This window comes from Myxine glutinosa, chromosome 4 (genome assembly GCF_964187855.1).
Source record: "Myxine glutinosa chromosome 4, kmMyxGlut1.1, whole genome shotgun sequence".
In the NCBI taxonomy this organism is placed as follows: domain Eukaryota; kingdom Metazoa; phylum Chordata; class Myxini; order Myxiniformes; family Myxinidae; genus Myxine; species Myxine glutinosa.
The window spans coordinates 69,229,813-69,247,408 of NC_136264.1; the positions used below are offsets into that span (position 1 = coordinate 69,229,813).

The following is a 17,596-nucleotide window of genomic DNA, read 5'->3' on the forward strand; positions in this document are numbered from 1 at the left end:
ATCATGAAGCTCGGGGCGTGGTCTCTCCATTACGAGTCATCAGGGGGCAGAGTCTAATCTCTGTTCGGGAATGTTCGGATGACGGGGTTCCCTTGCCAATCGGCAAATGCTGTTTCTGTCGGCCCTGGCAGCGTTGTGAGCGAATGAGTCCATTACATTGGTGCTGTTGTTTGGCGGGCTTTTAATTGTAATAAAGGTGGAGGGAAGATCACAGGGGACAAATTACACACTGGGGAATTAATCTTTAAACCCTAGAATTAATTAGCACAATGCCACGCCCCTTATGGGTCCGACAGTAGTGTGTGTGTGTGTGTGTGTGTGTGTGTGTGTGTGTGTGTACCGGTACAAGCGATGCAGGTATTGATGAGGGGTAAGGGAGAACGCAAAGAGTAGACAAGATGGATGTATAAGCAAAAAGTTTGGGAGGGTGGGGTGGGGGGTGGTTTAACAGATGTAGAAAGGATCATGATTTTGAATGGGGGGAGACTTGAGATGGTGGTGAACAGTTGTCTTGAAGACCTGGAGGGAAGAATGAGATTGAAGAGTGTATGGAAGGTGGCTGCACAGGTGGGAAAAAGGGAATAAATGAGTGGTGGTGAGCAGTGGTTTGGATTTGGCAGTTTCACTAAGAGGGGGTTCGTGATGGACCGCGTATGTCCTGCAGATATATGAGGGAGACAAAGTACGGAGAGGGCAGAGGGTGCCAGTCTTGATAAGGCACCACCTTGACAAGGTGCCACCAAGTTTTAGAGGAGGGAGGCAAGTTTGAAAGCTCATTCATGAGATTGGACAGATGTTGTCTTTTGGCTCTCCAGAGAGTAGACACACTTGTTGCGAGCTTTGTGGAATGATCTGATGTTGTCTGCAGTTGGATTTGTCTTCCAGGAAGAGAATGCAAGTTGTTTTAAAGCAACTGCTTCCCCACCACAGGATTCAAAGTACCAATAGCATGAGGATGGGTAGGATAATTCAAGAGATGGGATGAATCTGTGCATAAGACAGAAGGTTTCTGTGGAAGAATTCCAAGGCTGAATTAATATCAGTGCTGGTGGATATAGGAGACCAGTCCTGATGTGTAAAATATATATCTTTTTTGAACCGCGAATACACGGAAGAGTGAATGTACGAACAGGTCACATTATGAACCGTGAATACGCGCGGTCCGCGAATGTTGGGACAGTGAATGTCGAGGTCCGACTGTACTAGATGTCAATTGGCAAGTAACCTGCAAAGTTCAAAAAAATTCCTTCAATCACACCATGCTCAAATACATTATAAAAATCAGTGCAATGTAATTTACAATCCACTCCGTATTCTCCTCAAACTCGGACAGTAATCAATTGCCTTCGATTTGGAAGTTGTGCCTGTCTGGCCTGAATCATGTTGCTATATCTGCCTGAAAATTTGATTCACTCTTATTGTAGGTACCCTCCTTAAGTTTGCGGCCCTTGCTCACTTACGTCGATCAGGAATACGGAAGTCCTCCTATTCTATTGGCGGATTGTGGATGGTTTGTGGATGCACAAGTTGGAACAGAAGACACAACAAACTTGTACATGTTGAAAAGCTTTCTATACAATTCTCTACAAGGTGTGTGATAACTCACAAGATTATTTTTGGCTAATCTATTGGCTGGTAATGTCATTTGCATTCATGACCATATTATTATGAATACATGGGACATTCAAAAAGTTGTACGAACAGGATACTCACACTGGTGTTAAGGTTGTGGGGTAGGGGAAGTGCCAAAAGTGCTTAGGAAACATCAACAATGACTTAACAATTAAGGTGGCTCACGTAATAAATGTCGGTTCAGCTGTGGGACCAGAATAGCACCTTCTTGTCTTTTATTTTCCTTATGCTTAAAGGCGAACCCAAGCGCAAAATTGTTTTTCTGAAAACCATGGAAAATCATTAATCACAGTCTAATTTGAAGAGAAATATATTTTTAATTTTTTTTTTTTAACAATCACAAAGTGTCGAAAAAAGCCCTTGAGTGTCGATTTTCGATTTCACCAGTGACCTCACACTATGAACTCACCTTGATCCAAATGGCGGATTTAGATAGAGAACAGTGTATCTCAAGCTCGGATTCCGATACTGATACCTCCATCATGAGCAACTCTAAAGGTTCTCAGTATGTTGAAACTGATCAGTGGGATTGCGAAGAAGTGATTGAAGACAAAATTAGTGATATAAACACTTTCGGGGGAATGGTAGATCCGTATCTTTTCGAGCTTTGTGTGAACGAATCAGACAAACATGTTGGTAGTGAAGAGGAAGATGATGCTGTGTCCGTAGTGTATATGAAAACGCCGGTCACATGTTTATGACAGATGGGTAAGTTTTGCTTTTCCGTTCAGTTTACCGTTTATCAAGGATTGTGTCGTAATTAATAAATCAGTTATATTACTCCAGAAGAAATACCACACGAACATACCACACGAATCAGCACGTACACCATCCAGGCACACTCAGACCCTGCCAACTAAATGTGCAATAAATGCTTTGTTTGAAATCGTGATTTGAGTAAGTTTGGCATCGATTGAAGTGGACTCATACTTTTCCACCCCTCTGTGTATCTGATCAAATGTACCATACTCTGTCTTCCAGGGCATTGATGCTGCCAGAGCAATTTCTATGCCTGGGTCATGCTGGGCAGTTAACCATCCCTCTCCCAGCAGTAGTTAGGGCAGGAATTTTGAATTTGTCCATGATGCCGACGATGTCTCGTCTACTCTTCATTAAGGACACCGTGGGATCTTTAACGTCAAGCAACTAATGTCGGCAGATGGGACACCAGTTTAACATCCATCTAAGGGGCGGCACACATATTATAATGAATCACCCTGCGTGTGAAACGCTGGGATGGCAGTTTATAGCCAGGTCAGGATTTGAACCCAGACTAGACGACTTATTCATAATTATGTAATGTACAGTACCTATAGAAAGTCTACACCCCCTTTCAAAATTTTCACCTTTTGTTGCCTTATAGCCTGGAATTAAATTGTATTAAATCAGAGATTTTCCATCTTTACTTACACATCGTAACCCACAACTTCCAAGTGAATTTTTGTTTACAAATTTCAGAAAATTAATAAAAAATAAAAAACTAGAATATCTTGGTTTGATAAGTGTCCACCCCCTTTATAATAGCAATTGTACATGAGCTCAGATGTAACCAATCACCTTCAATATCACAAACCAAGTTAATTGGCCTCCACCTGTGTTCAACTGTAGTGATTATGACTATTTCAGAATAAAATCAGCTGTTCCTGTAGGTTTCCTCGGCCGCATGTAGTGCATTTCACAGCAAAGACTCAACCATGAGCACCAAAGAGCTTTCAAAAGACCTCCAGGATAAAGTTGTGGGAAGGCACAGATCAGGGGATGGGTATAAAATATTTCAAAGGCCTTGAATATCCCATGGAGCACAATCAATATAATAGTCAGGGGGGTCAAATGCATATTTTGGCCTGACCTGGAAAGTGGTTCCAAAGTTTTTTTTCTCAGTGTTTTCATGTTATATAGGTATTGTACTCTATGAAACTGCATGATGGCATTCTCCCATCATTGAGAATTTTCATATAACAGGTTTTATACAATTGCGGCTATCGGGACGCAAAACACTGGTTTTAGGGGGGTGGCGAAAATAGAAATACCCTTATATCTTTTCAAGCATTCAAGCTAGGGTCTTGATGTTTTGCATATGGGTGTATCTTGACCATAGCTATTCGTGGGTCAAAGGTCAAAGTAACGTCTAATCTTATACTATACTAATCTTATACTTATACTAACGTCTAATCCATTGTTATAACGTCTAATGTCTTGTTATAAGGTCTCATGAGCTCAATACTGAATGAAGAAATGCTAGACTACGTAATCTTTATTGAGGTCTTTATGATTTTATGTTCAAAGATTACATCAAATCTGGTTACGTAAATGATCTGTATATGGTGTACCTATTCATAGGTTACTAAACCACCAAAATTGTACATATTCTGTATTTGGTTTTAAAATCTTTCTTATATCATAAATAGGGATATAGACATTGACCATCTAATGTCCCATGAATCGGCTCCACTGCCAACGGCTCTCTTTGCAGACTCTGGTGATATGCGGATATCCACATCTAAATCCATCTTGAAAAGAGATATGAAAATTGAGGTGTCATCAAGAGTAGCCCATGAAGAAATAGAAGTCACTGTCATTGATGGGTGTGCCCTTCTCTGGATACCTGGTTGGCCTGCTGTTGGAAATGTGCAGACTTACATTGATGCCTTCAAGCACAAAATAGCAGACAAGCTCTCCAAATGTGATGTCTATCTAGTCTTTGATAGATACAATGAATTCAGCACCAAAGATTCAACACGATTAGCCAGGGGTACTGGCAGGGTGTATCAGTTGACACCCTCAACACCAATCCCCGCACAGAAAGCAGTATTGACTGTTACAGGCAATAAGAAGCAGCTCATCAAACTGTTATGCGAGGACTTGCAAAGAGATGAAGACTTTGTTCAGAACTATACACAGGAGCACACACTTTTGATAACAGGACAGGAGGAAACTATCGAGATTTAGCAAGGGCATTGTCATAGAAAGACGAGACCTGTATACCAGTCATGAAGAAGCTGACAATATTATAGTGCAGCAGTCATTTATGGCAGCTTCAGCGGGGGCATCCGGTGTCGCTGTGGTGGCTGATGATACAGATGCGTGGGCCCTTCTGTTGCACCACTATCTGGAGCAGAATCTTGAAATCCCAATTATAATGCAATCTCCGAAACATGGAAGAAGTGTCATAGACGCAACCGCTGCCCAATATGCAGACCTCATTCCAAACCTGCTTGCAGGACACTCCTTATCAGGATGTGATACTGCAGCAGGACGCTTTGGCATCGGGAAGAAGAAGATGTTGAACACTATAAAACAACACTCACCGAGTCTTCTTGGACAAATTGAGGCCCCCTGGCCTGAAGTAGTGAAGCAGACAACTCAATTCGCTGTTGCTACTTACGGTCAGAAAAGCTGCCACACTCTCTGTGAGGCTAGAGCAAAGGTATGGAAGACCAGAATAGGCAAGGGGAGCAGCACAATGCCAAAACTCTGTTCACTCCCACCAACTGATGCTGCTTTCCAGGAAAATCTGAAAAGAGCACACCTACAGACTTTCTTGTGGAAGAATGCCTTGAGGTCTGAGCCTCAGAAGTTAGACCAGTTAGAGTATGGATGGAGCAAAGATGGGGATATGCTCTGCCCAACTACAGTTCCTGCAGGAAGTGAACTTGTCCCCGAGTACATCCAAAAGATCATCAGTTGTGGCTGCTCCAGTGACACACCATGTGAAAGTATTCGATGTGGATGCAACAAAGCAGGAATGACTTGCTCAGTCTTCTGTGCCTGTCAGCAAGAGGACGCAGCATCAGTATGTCACAACAGAGTGAATACTATATCACCTGATAGTGATGATGAAACAAGTGATGAAGGGGAAATGGTGATGATTACAATAACACTGATGATTGATGATGTTTATGATATAAGAAATATTTTAAAACCAAATACAGAATATGTACAATTTTGGTGGTTTAGTAACCTATGAATAGGTACACCATATACAGAGCATTTACGTAACCAGATTTGATGTAATCTTTGAACATAAAATCATAAAGAACTCAATAAAGATTATGTAGTCGAGCATTTCTTCATTCAGTATTGAGCTCATGAGACCTTATAACAAGACATTAGACGTTATAACAATGGATACAGGTTCAGTATAATGAGAAATATATCACAGTGTATAAACAATGCTGAGTTGTACACGTTTGACACAGATATTTGACCTTTGACCTTGACCTATGACTTTGACCTTTGACCCACGAATAGACATGGTCAAGATACACCCATATGCCAAAAATCAAAACCCTAGCTTGAATGCTTGTAAAGATATAAGGGTATTTCTATTTCCCCCACCCCCCTAAAACCAGTGTTTTGCGTCGCGATAGCTGCAATTGTATAAAACCTGTTATATGAAAATGCTCAATGATGGGAGAATGCCATCACGCAGTTTCATAGAGTACAATACTTATATAATATGAAAACACTGAGAAAAAAACTTTGGAACCACTTTCCAGGTTCAGCTCCTGGCCCCCTGAGTATAACCATGAAGAGGTGGAAGGCGTATGGTACCACCAAGACCCTGCCTAGATCAGGCCGTCCCTCAAAACTGGATGACCAAGCAAGGAGGAGACGGATCAGAGAGGCCACCAAGAGGCTAATGGAAACTTTGAAAGAGCTTTGCCTTTATGGCAAAGACTGGTCACTGTGTGCATGTGACAACAATATCTCAAGCACTCCACAAGTTTGACCTGTGCGGTAGTGTGGCAAGAAGGAAGCCATTACTCAAAAAGCCCACCTTGAGTCCTATTTTAGGTATGCAATAAAACCACTCTGGAGATTCTGAAGCCATGTGGCAAAACGTTTTGTGGTCTGACGAAACCGAGATGGAACTTTTTGGCCTAAATGCAAAACGTTATGTTTGGCACAAACACAACACAGCACATCGCCCAAAGAACACCATCCCTACTGTAAAGCATGGTGGTGGCAGCATCATGTTATGTGGATGTTTCTAAACAGCAGGGACTGGGGCACTTTTCAGGATAGAAGGGAAAAAGTATGGAACAAAATACAGAAAAATCCGAGAGAAAAACCTGCTGCCCTCTGCAAGAAAGCTGAAATTGGGACGGAAGTTCACCTTTCAGCATGACATCGACCCGAAGCACATGGCCAAATCTACACTGGAGCGGTTATAAAACACATAAATAACCACCTTTAGAGGCCATTTTTCCCCGCAAAGCGGGGGTTGGCCTTTTTCGGGAACCGTGGTTGTTGTTGTTTTTCGGTCCCCTTTTTGAAGCAATGTTTTACGGCCGGATGCCCTTCCTGACGCCAACCCTTTTGCCGCCTTTAACGACAAACAGGGAATTACCAGTGAACTGGTACTCAATTGTGGCATGTTAAGAGCGGTTAAGAAACAAAAATATAAATGTCCTTGGAGTTGCCCAGTCAGAGCCCCGACCTGAATCTAATCGAAAATCTGTGGCATGACTTGAAGATTGCTGTCCATCAACGCTCCCCATGCAACGTGACTGAGCTTGAACAGTTTTGTACAGAAGAATGGACAAATATTGCCCAATCAAGGTGTGCAAAGTTGGTAGAGACCCATCCCAACAGACTCATAGCTAGAATTGCCGTCAAAGGTGCTTCCACCAAGTATTAACTCAGAAGGGTGGATACTTATCCAACCAAGATAAGCTAGTTTTGTATTTTTAAATTAATTTTCTGAAATTTTTAGAATTTGTTTTTCACTTGGAAGTTGTGGGTTACGATGTGTAAATAAGGGTCGAAAAAGTCTGATTTAATGCATTTTAATTCCAGGCTATAAGGCAACAAAAGGTGAAAATTTTGAAAGGGGGTGTAGACTTTCTATAGATGTATATGTGTGTATATATATTTTATGGCTGTTTGTTTAATTCTTTTATATGACTTATGGACATAACCAATAATCAACTGAATTAACACTATAAATTAGATGATGTATGAGTGTGCCAGACCTTTATTCTTCTGACCCTCAGCTGTGCAACTTGATGGTGTAAACCTGATCGGGGTTACAGTCTGGCCATTGCTAGATGGCTTTGACTGGAGTCTCGGTGTTCAGCAAGGACTGTTTCTTCTGGATTCTAAGCAAGGAGATGTAACCTTGAAGCCTAAAACGTCATCGCTTTTGTATCGTGATATTGTGGCACAGAATGGCTTTGGATCTGCCCCACCTTTCCATAATGGCACCTTTCCCTGTGGCTTTACCTGGGGAGCAATGGATACGGCAATTCAAGTAAGCTGTATCGTTACTCATTTCAAGATATTTTACTTTTTCTTATCAGTTTACAAATCCTCTATTTGTGCATGTGCATTTGTGTATCAATTGTCGGAAATAGAATGACACGATAAGATTTTCTAATTGTGCCCTCTTTGTCTCATTATTCAACATACCCTTTTCCTTTTCATCAAATAAGGTTGAAATCACTTCATCTTATCATGGAATCTACCTGTGGAATGTGTCTGGTGATGGTCATCTACATTCAATCTCATCTGCTCATCCACACCAGTCTTTCCACTGCTCTCAGGCCGCTTCTGTTCGCCATCTTGTCTCTGCACTGCACTGGCTTGGCATCACACATTATCGTTTCACTCTTGATTGGGGCCTCCTCCTCCCAGATGCTGATCCATCTCGACCTAACACCGATGCACTTCAGTTCTACCATTGCTTTGTAAGAGAATTACGAAAGGCTGCCATTAAACCAGTAGCAACACTCCACAGACCCTGGGATCCATCAAATGGGCTCCCAATGAAGTTACAAGTTGCTGGTGGATGGAAAAATCCTTCAATTGTCTCAGCTTTTAAAAGCTATGCCAACCTTTGCTTCAAAACATTTGGATACGATATTCAAAGCTGGGTGACCCTGGACGAGCCAAACCAGCCAAAGTGCCTTTGGAAAAATGGTGTTCATAAGAATGGAAAAATGTCTGCAGATGAAAGTATGGCCAGTGAAAAGGATGACATAAAACATGGTGATCTGAATAGCATTACTCACAACCTCTTCCGAGCGCATGTGTTAACATGGCAAGCTTATGATAATCACTATCGTGCACAGCAGGGGGGACGTGTTGGTCTTGCTTTGCTTGCTGACTGGTACAAACCAGCCAACCCATATATGCTTAGCGATCAAGAGGCAGCCACCGATGCCCTTGTGCAACAGCTTGGCCCATTTGCTGATGCACTCTTTTCTGTAGTGCCAAAGTTCAGCTTTGAAACGACCTCATCCACAAGTGAACAAGCTAATTCTTCAGTTCCTCTTAAAACTCCCTCTCCTTATGTCCAACCAGCTTCCTCCGCCAATGATACCACATTTCCATTGCATTATGGGGCTTGTGACTTTTTGGGTCTGAATCATTTTACTACGTGGTTGGTGGGGAACAATGGATGGGTGTTTCGTGACATAACAATCATGCGCTCACCATTGGACAACTCTGTCGAGCCTCAAGGGCTGCGCCAATTGCTTAACTGGCTGAGACATCGCTATGGAGACAGCATGGCACTAGTGGTGACGGCCAATGGCATTGATGATAGGAGTTCAAGGACTGACCACTTAAGAGTGATTTACCACAAAAGCTATCTCAACGAGCTCCTCAAAGGTAATACTCATTATCTTTCACTTCAAAAGTGACATGCATGCGATGTTCAGTGGGAGACACTATATATATATGGGACTCAAGGTGAACACAATACCCTCGGACCCCACTATTCACGGGGATACATTCCTGGAAAATCCGTGAATAGCAAAACCTGCGAATAGCGGGGCATTGTTCCAATGGGAAAAAGGGGAATATGTTCCTGAGTCAGGATAATCCGTGAATAGAGAGGCAAAATCCGCGAATGGCGAGGCAAAATCTGCAAATGGCGAGGCAAATCCTGCGAATGTCGACGATAATCCGCGAAGGCTTTATAAATACTGTATGTGAAGAAAACAGCTCATGGAATTTTTTTTTGGTGCCCCTGAAAAACCACGAATTTGCGGGAACAAGGCTGCAAATGGGGGAAAAAACGTGATTTTGTGGAACACGGCCGCAAATAGAGAAACAGGTCGCATTTTATCACCCGCGAATACACAGAACCCGCGAATAGCGGTACCGCTTATATATATATGTGTGTATGTGTGTGTGTGTGTGTGTGTGTGTGTGTGTGTGTATATATATATATATATATATATATATATATATATATATATATATAGATAGATAGATATATATATATATATATATATATATATATATATATATATATATATATATATATTGTTCCGGTGTTGCCATAAAGGCAAACCCCCTATAGTTAATTGCATGACAACATGTAGCCTGTAGTAGTTAGTTATTTCTTATTGAATGTAAAGATTAGCCCCCTTTCCATTGTGCAATAATCGAGACCAGATATGCGTTGATTTAGGCAGGATTTCAAACCTCCGTGTGGTTGAGGGAAGACATTTTAAAGTGCAGGAAGGCGTGACTAAAAGCACAGGCCATGTGACCAACAAACGGCAAAGGACACGTCACCAGAAAGCGACCAATGGGTTGTGAAACCTCCCCGAATGAAAGAGGGAAGGAGGACTGAAACCTTCCTAGGGGGAGGAAGGATTGAATGCCCGCACGTGACGAACCTCAGCCAATGGGAGGCTTTGGAACATTCTGGAAGCTTTTCAGATCTGATAAAAAAGCCCCACCCATCGCATTTGACCCCTCTTGCTTCGCTGATGCCCCTCGCTCCTCTTGCTTCGCCGACGCTCCTCCCATTTTGTCGACGCCCCTCTCAGTTCTCTCTTTTCTTCGACGACGCCCCTCTCTGATCTGACCTGCAAGTGCTGAACCATTGCTCTTCGCCGATCCCTCGATCTGATCTGGCTGACCTGCAAGCTTTGGCCCCTCCCATGACTCATCTTTAAGCTGGTCGTCCAACCTGCGTTGAAGCTTGTCTGACCTGCGTTGAAGTTCGTCGTTCATGCTGACTTTGAGCGGCGGTTTGTCCTTCGGACCTTACTTCACCAGCTGCACATCCGGATCGAGGATCGAACTGCGCACTGCGCACATCCGCAGCTACCCTCGAGTCACTCCCTGCAAATTTCCATCGGTACGAGAATAACTGTAGGTCATTCCCTGTGTATGTGTGTGTGTGCGTGTGTGGCACCAATTGGGGATTAATTAGGTAAGGATTAATAAGGTTGCATCTTCGTCTCTTTTTCGCTTTGCCTTCTAAATTAAAGGCTGTACATTTTTGTTGTTACTTTCAAACCTGCTCGGGTACGTCTTTTCTCCATTGGCCTAGCACCCTCCGAGACTGAATTTGGCTTGAATCGGGCACATAAATTACGTCAGATAACGCCACTTTCCACACCGCACACACTGCTCAGCATGCAATAAGGTGTGTGAAAGCGAGGGTTTGATCCCTGAGCTCTTCGGCTGCATGTCTTGAAGGTATTTGGGATTAATTTACCAGCAAACTCTTCGGCGCGTGGCTGGGAGGTTGGCGATCAGAGTTGCTTAGCAACCCGTCGATCATGAGTTTAGTCGCGGTCGGCAGCCTGCGTGGACCCGTAGTTTGAGGGGGAGTAGGGTAATAAACTCCCCTTAGTACGTCGACAAACCCGGGATCCGCAACAATATAATAACTTTTTTTTCTTTTTTTCCCCTTTTTTTTTTGTAATTTTTTTTTTACTTTGACATCATGGGGTATTATGTGTTTTGTCAGTGACAAAAAATCTCAATTTAATCCATTTTAAATTCAAGCTGGAATACAACAGAATGTGAAAGTCAAGGGATCTGAATACTTTCTGAAGGCAATGTGTGTGCTAATTTTTGGCACGTTTTAGACTATCGGGTGTAAGTAGTTCATAAAACTTTTGAACAGCCCATGTACTATCGTTTGCATCATTTGTCAGTACAACCTCTGTTAGTGAAGGACAACTGAAATGATGGGATATATATGAGTGGAGATAACAATGGTCACCTTTGTGGTGGACTAGTTTACACAACCCTTGCAAAACATGCAAGGAAATTACACATTGGAGGCAAGCCATAGAGTTGAGGTTGAGCCTGGTGTTGGCTTAACGGTTAGGGTGAGGGCTTGGGATCTTAGGATCCGGAGTTTGAATCCCAGTCAATCATTGAATTAACGCCAGGGGGGTTGACTCAGCCTGTCATTCCTTCCGAGGTCGGCAAATTGAATACCAGCTCACTGGTAATTGGAGCACTTCATCAGTGGCACAAACAATGCAAAATGATTTTCCAGAAAAATGATGCAAACCCACAGTGACAGGCTGCATCACGAAAACAACAACAACAACATAGAGTTCAGGTGGCCTGGCAGGATAGGATTTTTTTTGTATACAGAATCGAGGCTCGTGAAAGAGCTAACATTTATCACACAAACAAATCAAACAGACAAACAAAATACATAAAAAGAGGGAGTGGTAGACAAGATGGGGAGAGAAGGGGAAGCACACAAACACAACATTTGAGAGCAGGGACATCGGGAGATGTGTGGAAGGGAGAGGGCTTGGGGGGAGGAGGCGTGGGAAGGGGGAGGGGGGTGGGAGAAGTATAAAACACAAGGACACCAAGGACTTCCAGGAAAGAAGTTGGTATTTCAAAAAAGTGGATTTGGGGTGAAATTAGCGGGGGTAGAAAAGATCAAGGTTTTGGATGGGGGAAGATAAGAGATGGTGGTGAACAGCTGTTTTAAAGACCTGGAGGGTGGAGTGGGATTGAAGAGAGTGAGGGAGTTTGTTCCTGTGTGGGGCAGGAGCACCAGCCCAGAGGGGAGAGCAGTATTCCATTGAGCTGCGGATGAAAGCCTTGTATGTGGTGAGGAGCTCAGGTGTGCCAAGGAAGGACTTCGCACGACGGAGGAAGCCCAGTCGGCAACTGGGTTTGGAAGCCAGATTTGAAATGTGGTTTTCCCAGGAAAGATCATGGCAGATAGTGAGACCCAAAAGCTTAAGTGACAGAACTTCTTGGAGAGGATTATTCAGAAAGTGGATGGGCATAAGAACCTTTGATATGCTTATAGTCTGGGTTCGGATCTCGGCCTAAATCTAAGCTACCAAATCTTCACCGACAGGATGCTGAACAGAAAGTGCATTGTACATGAGATGGGTGCTAATAAGCTTGGTGTCGTGTCTGCTGCCGTTATTTTAAAAAAGTAATAATAAATGCTGGCATGCTGGGTTACCATTAAAATGCCAATGTCATTTGTGAAGATTGCTATTTATTACTGGCACACTCGCCAAATTACGGCCAAATAGCTCCACTGCAATGTCAGAAGTGTTCATTTGCTTTATACCATGTACCCCTCCCTCCTCCCCAGCCCTCCCCCTTCCACAGATCTACCGACGTCCCTGTTCTCTACTGTTGTTGTGCTTGTGTGCTTCCCTCTCTCTCCCCCTCTCTTGTCTCCCACTCCCTTTATTGTATGTTTTATGTGTCTGCGCATGTTTTCATGTTCAATGTGTTAGCTCTTACACGAGCCTCGATTCTGTATGCAAAAAAAATAAAAATACAAAAGACCTGCCCAGCCTGTTCGTGAAATATTTGGACCTAAATTTCCCCCCTTGGTTGATCCCAAAAGGTGTGAGTAATTCTGCTGTTGAAAAATTAACGCAAGGAGGAACAAATATTAAGAAAGTGGTCGTAATAGAAGAAACACCATCTACCAAATAAAACACAATGTCTTGAACAGATGTCTGTCCTCTTTCATGAGGACGATTTGAGTCGGGTTTTAAAGGCCAATCTTTTAACATGAATGTTTGTTCGCTATGGTCTATCTTTGGGGATAAAACATACTTGAAAAACATTTTCCATAAAAGAGTAATTACATCTCTTCTATTTGAAATGTAGAAGGTGTCTTGCAAACCGAGCCTCAAGAGCGGTGTACAGAAGCGTTTTTTAAAATAAGAATAAATACAAGGTGCAGAGAGGTGAAATTCGCTGCACATGATGTGCAACACACGCAGAGTAAAACGAGTGTTCATTTACATCCGAATGATGTCGCTTAAATAAAGAAGATATAAGCACACCTGAGACTAGGCCGAGGCTTCAGACTTTGGCACGCTCGCGAGGCTGCACCGTTGAATAAACTGTTCCAACCCGTCATTTTGGACGGCCTTTTATACGAGTAACTATATAACCACCTTAGTCCTTAGGTAAGAAAAAGTGCATTTCTCTCAGACGAATCAAGTTATATTCCACAGTTGTGTTTTCATTTCATATACTCGTATTATACAGTATAAGTATACATGTATCCACGAAACAGTTAATGAGATTTGCATGTATGACATTATTATGGTTGAATTGATTAGTATGTATAAAAATTGAAATGTTCACCTGTTGGTTTTTCCTCATACAGCCATTCAACTGGATGGGGCAAACGTCCAAGGTTACTTTTCCTGGGTTTTGAGGGACCGTACAGTTCCTGATTACGGTCTCTTTGCCTCATCTTACTACCGCGGTGCTGCAAAGTCATCTGCAAAGCTTTATCGCTCCATCATTCGCAAAAATGGCTTCCCAAGCAACGCCAGCCACATTACTGAATCTTGCAAAGTCAAGAAACAAAACTATAAAAACACTTCTTTACAAAATCAATCATATTATACCTGCCCTTTCTGCCAATACATTAAAGTCAAAGGGCACATCTTTTTCTTTTGCACATGCTTGATTTTTAGTGCTGTTGTTTTTGCCGTCTTCATTGCCATCTACCTCACACATTTAATTTGTTAACATAAACATTTTGTGATTCAGATTGTGATCATAGAGATGTTTTGTAAGTTGTTCAAATAATGTGTGGAGGATGGACCCGGTTTTGTACAGCAACATCAGGTACCTTTGTGGGAGGAGGGAGATGAAGGGTGGAGGTGGGAGGAGGATGCAAAGGGGTGAGGTAGGAGTCCAGAGGAAGGGGATATGGGCTGGGAAGAGGGTGGGAAAGTGTGTAGGAGGGAGGGGTTGGGGTGGCAAGATGGAGGAAAAGGAGGCAGGTGAAAGGGTACGGTGGGGAAGGGGTGGAAAAAGAGACCCATCATTGCTGGATACCTTTGTTTTCGCTCTCCACCCCCTTTCCTTGCTCCCCTCCCCTTCCATGTTCCCACCCCCCTCTCCTTGCTAACTCACCCCTCCACGCTCCCCTCCCCACTTCCCCCCTCCTCACTCTCCCCTTCCTCCTCCCTCAACCTCTCCTCATTCCTCCCCTCCTAGCTTCCCCACTCCTCCAAGCTCCCCCTCCTACCTCCTCTGTCTCTCCCTCTCTTTTTTCTCCCTCCATTCTCCCGTCAGCAAAGCGATGGGTTGTATTTGCTGGTATTCAATAATTTCATCAGTTTGACCCCCTTTTGCCTTGAGAACCGTCTCAACTCTATCCGGCATTCAATCAATTCACTTATTGATTATGGTATGTTTGAGTATACTTTTCCCAACAGTGTGGTAATGAACCGCAGAGTAGAATGAGACTGCTGAGATAAATTATACCTGTCCCTCAAATATATTGACCCTTCATTTATTTTTCTTAAGACAAACTTCCGGTCAATAATAACTATAATGAATGAGATTATATATTGTTGCGGATATGGCATTTGGCCTCCATATCCGCTTGTAAATATTCCCCTATTTCCCCAATACTCCCCAACTATCCCCAATCCCCCATTCCCTAGTCCCATTGTCTGTAAACAACACTCTGTAGAACCGACCTTCCCCTTTTTCCCCCATTAAATGTCGTGCCCAGGTCCACCGCATCTCACGTAGACAACTTTCGGACATCTTGCTAGTTATTCTTAGTCGATGTCAGTTAAGGACTCGTTTCCATTAATTCTGACTCTTCGTTGCACCAGAATGTGATCGTATGGCACCAGTAGTGAGTTTAGGACCTCCCCATACCTCCTCCCATCTTCCCCATGAAACAACAACAACAACAACTACAACAACAACTACAACAACGGCGTGCGGGGAGTGTGCGTCCTCACATCGGCTTGGTTAGCCGCCATTGACCATGCGCTCCGACGGGGTTACCACGAAGGGGCTCACTGTCAGCTCCTCGTCAAGGGCGGAGCCCGGTAACCCCCCCGCACCCAATAAGAAGGGCGGACCCCCCCCCCGCACCCAATAAGAAGGGCGGACCGATTCCATCTGGGGCGGAGCTAACTAGCCGAGGGCGTGTCACTCCCCGCCGGATATACGCAGCGACTTACCGGACGTGACGTCAGATGCGCCTGAACTACGGAGAGCAAAGGACGCCACCCCCAGCGCGACGATACCTCCCCGCATCTTTGGACCGGACCGGGTCGATTCTGTCCTTGAGCCAAGAGTGCACCTTGAGCCATCGACTGCCCGCTTTCCTTGCCATCAATCCCCGTGTGAGTCAGTTTTGTCCTGTTTATCTGTGGTCTGTCGGGAATAAGATAAGTGTGTCTAAGTGCCTATCTTTCTATGCTGTCCCTCTCATTCCTGTAATCTAACCTTCCGCCATATTATAACCTCCTCCGGAGGTCTTGAGAACCATATCCCTGGTGTCGTGTCATTTTAATCCCAGCCGTTGTGTCCTTTTCCTTCATTGATCTAGCGTAGCGCGGCTCGGCCAAGGTTCGAGTATAATCGGGTAACTTGTGCGGACACGGCGGCCATTCCGCTCGGCCCACCATAACATCAAAGTCGTGTCTGTAACAATTGGTGTCAGGAGTGTCGGATTCGGACCTGGGACTAAATTTATTAGGCCCAAATTTTGGAACACCAATTGTACCACTAGGGTAACAATTGGTGTTGGGAGGTAGAATTCGATCCGGAGCGCGTTTCCCGCGCTCGAAATTATAACGGCGAAATTTGATTGTGTTTTACAAAATATAAAAACCCGAATTTTGAAAGTCGCGCTATGGCAGACCAAGTCGGCTGGGGTCCGGTAGAGGAGAGTGAGGCAGGGTCGGTCCAGGACCAAAATGAGGGACATAAGGAGAGCGAAGCAGTGAGGGTAGCAGACGCACAAAATAGCGTCGTTGCGCCCGACATTGCGGGCGCGCAAAATGGCGCCTCGCTGGTCACGGCGACCGCACCCGCGACCGTGGCAGCGCCCCTGGTGGATTCGAACCTTTTCCTCCTGCAAATGAGGGCCTTTATGGAACAAATGGGTGAGCGATTGGAGGGCCAAATGGGGGTAATGGGAAACCAAATGGGGGTAATGGGGAACCGGATGGAGGCTCAGAGTGAGCAAATGGGGGTAATGAGGGACGAAGCGAGGGGTACCAGTGAGGGATTAGACAATAATTTTAAGGAGTTAGACAAGAAATTTGGGAAGTTAGACAATAATTTTGAGGGGTTAGACAACGGGATAAAAGAGGTGAGAAATGGGTTAATGGGGGTAGAAAACAGAATGGCCGCTCAAGAGAATCAAATGGAAGGGATGCAAAAGGGGTTAGAGGGGTTAGAAAACAGGATGGAAGGCAAATTGAGGGACATGAGGGACCAAGCGGAAAGGGAAGTTAAACAAATGGGGCAGCAGATAGAGGGGGTCAGAATGGGGGTAGAAACCAAACTGGATGCTCACAGGGAGGAAATGGAGCAGATGAGGGTGGCATCTGGGCAGGAGATGCAAGTGATGGGAGAGGAGATCAGAAGAGGAGTGAGTGAGGAGGTCGGAGGAGTGCGCAAGGAGGTGAGGCACTGTAAGGAGCGCATGGAGAAGGAGGTGAGAAGGGGGAAAACTGTAAATTTTGTGCGAGACACGAGGAGAGGGAGCAATTGGGCGATTCTGCCCCGATTCTCGTCGTCCGGGCAACCCGGGTGAGAGGGCCAATTTTGCCACTAACCGCGGACGAGGAATTCGGAACTTTGGCATGGAGCACGGCCCAGCAGGAGGATCCTGTCCTGGGGCCAGTGTTCAATTGGGTCAAATTGGGGCAAAGACCAAAGGGGGAAGAGGTCACCCCCCTCGGGGCACAAACAAAGGCATATTGGG

At 44.3% G+C, this 17,596-nt stretch overlaps 1 protein-coding gene across 2 annotated transcripts in view; it reads left to right on the forward strand.

The window, feature by feature from the left end:
* LOC137424732 (klotho) overlaps positions 1-15,137 on the forward strand; it is a 31,635-nt gene extending 16,498 nt beyond the window's left edge. Inside the window, exons 4-7 of one of the 2 annotated variants that reach the window (XM_078775838.1) lie at positions 1,425-1,590; positions 7,632-7,888; positions 8,070-9,249; positions 14,009-15,137. In XM_078775838.1, the coding sequence (XP_078631964.1) occupies positions 1,425-1,590; positions 7,632-7,888; positions 8,070-9,249; positions 14,009-14,379 (1,974 nt within the window). In that variant the 3' untranslated portion in view covers positions 14,380-15,137. The remainder of the gene's footprint in view (positions 1-1,424; positions 1,591-7,631; positions 7,889-8,069; positions 9,250-14,008) is intronic. The other variant, XM_068112486.2, reaches the window with a different exon arrangement.
* Positions 15,138-17,596: the final 2,459 nt, after the last annotated feature.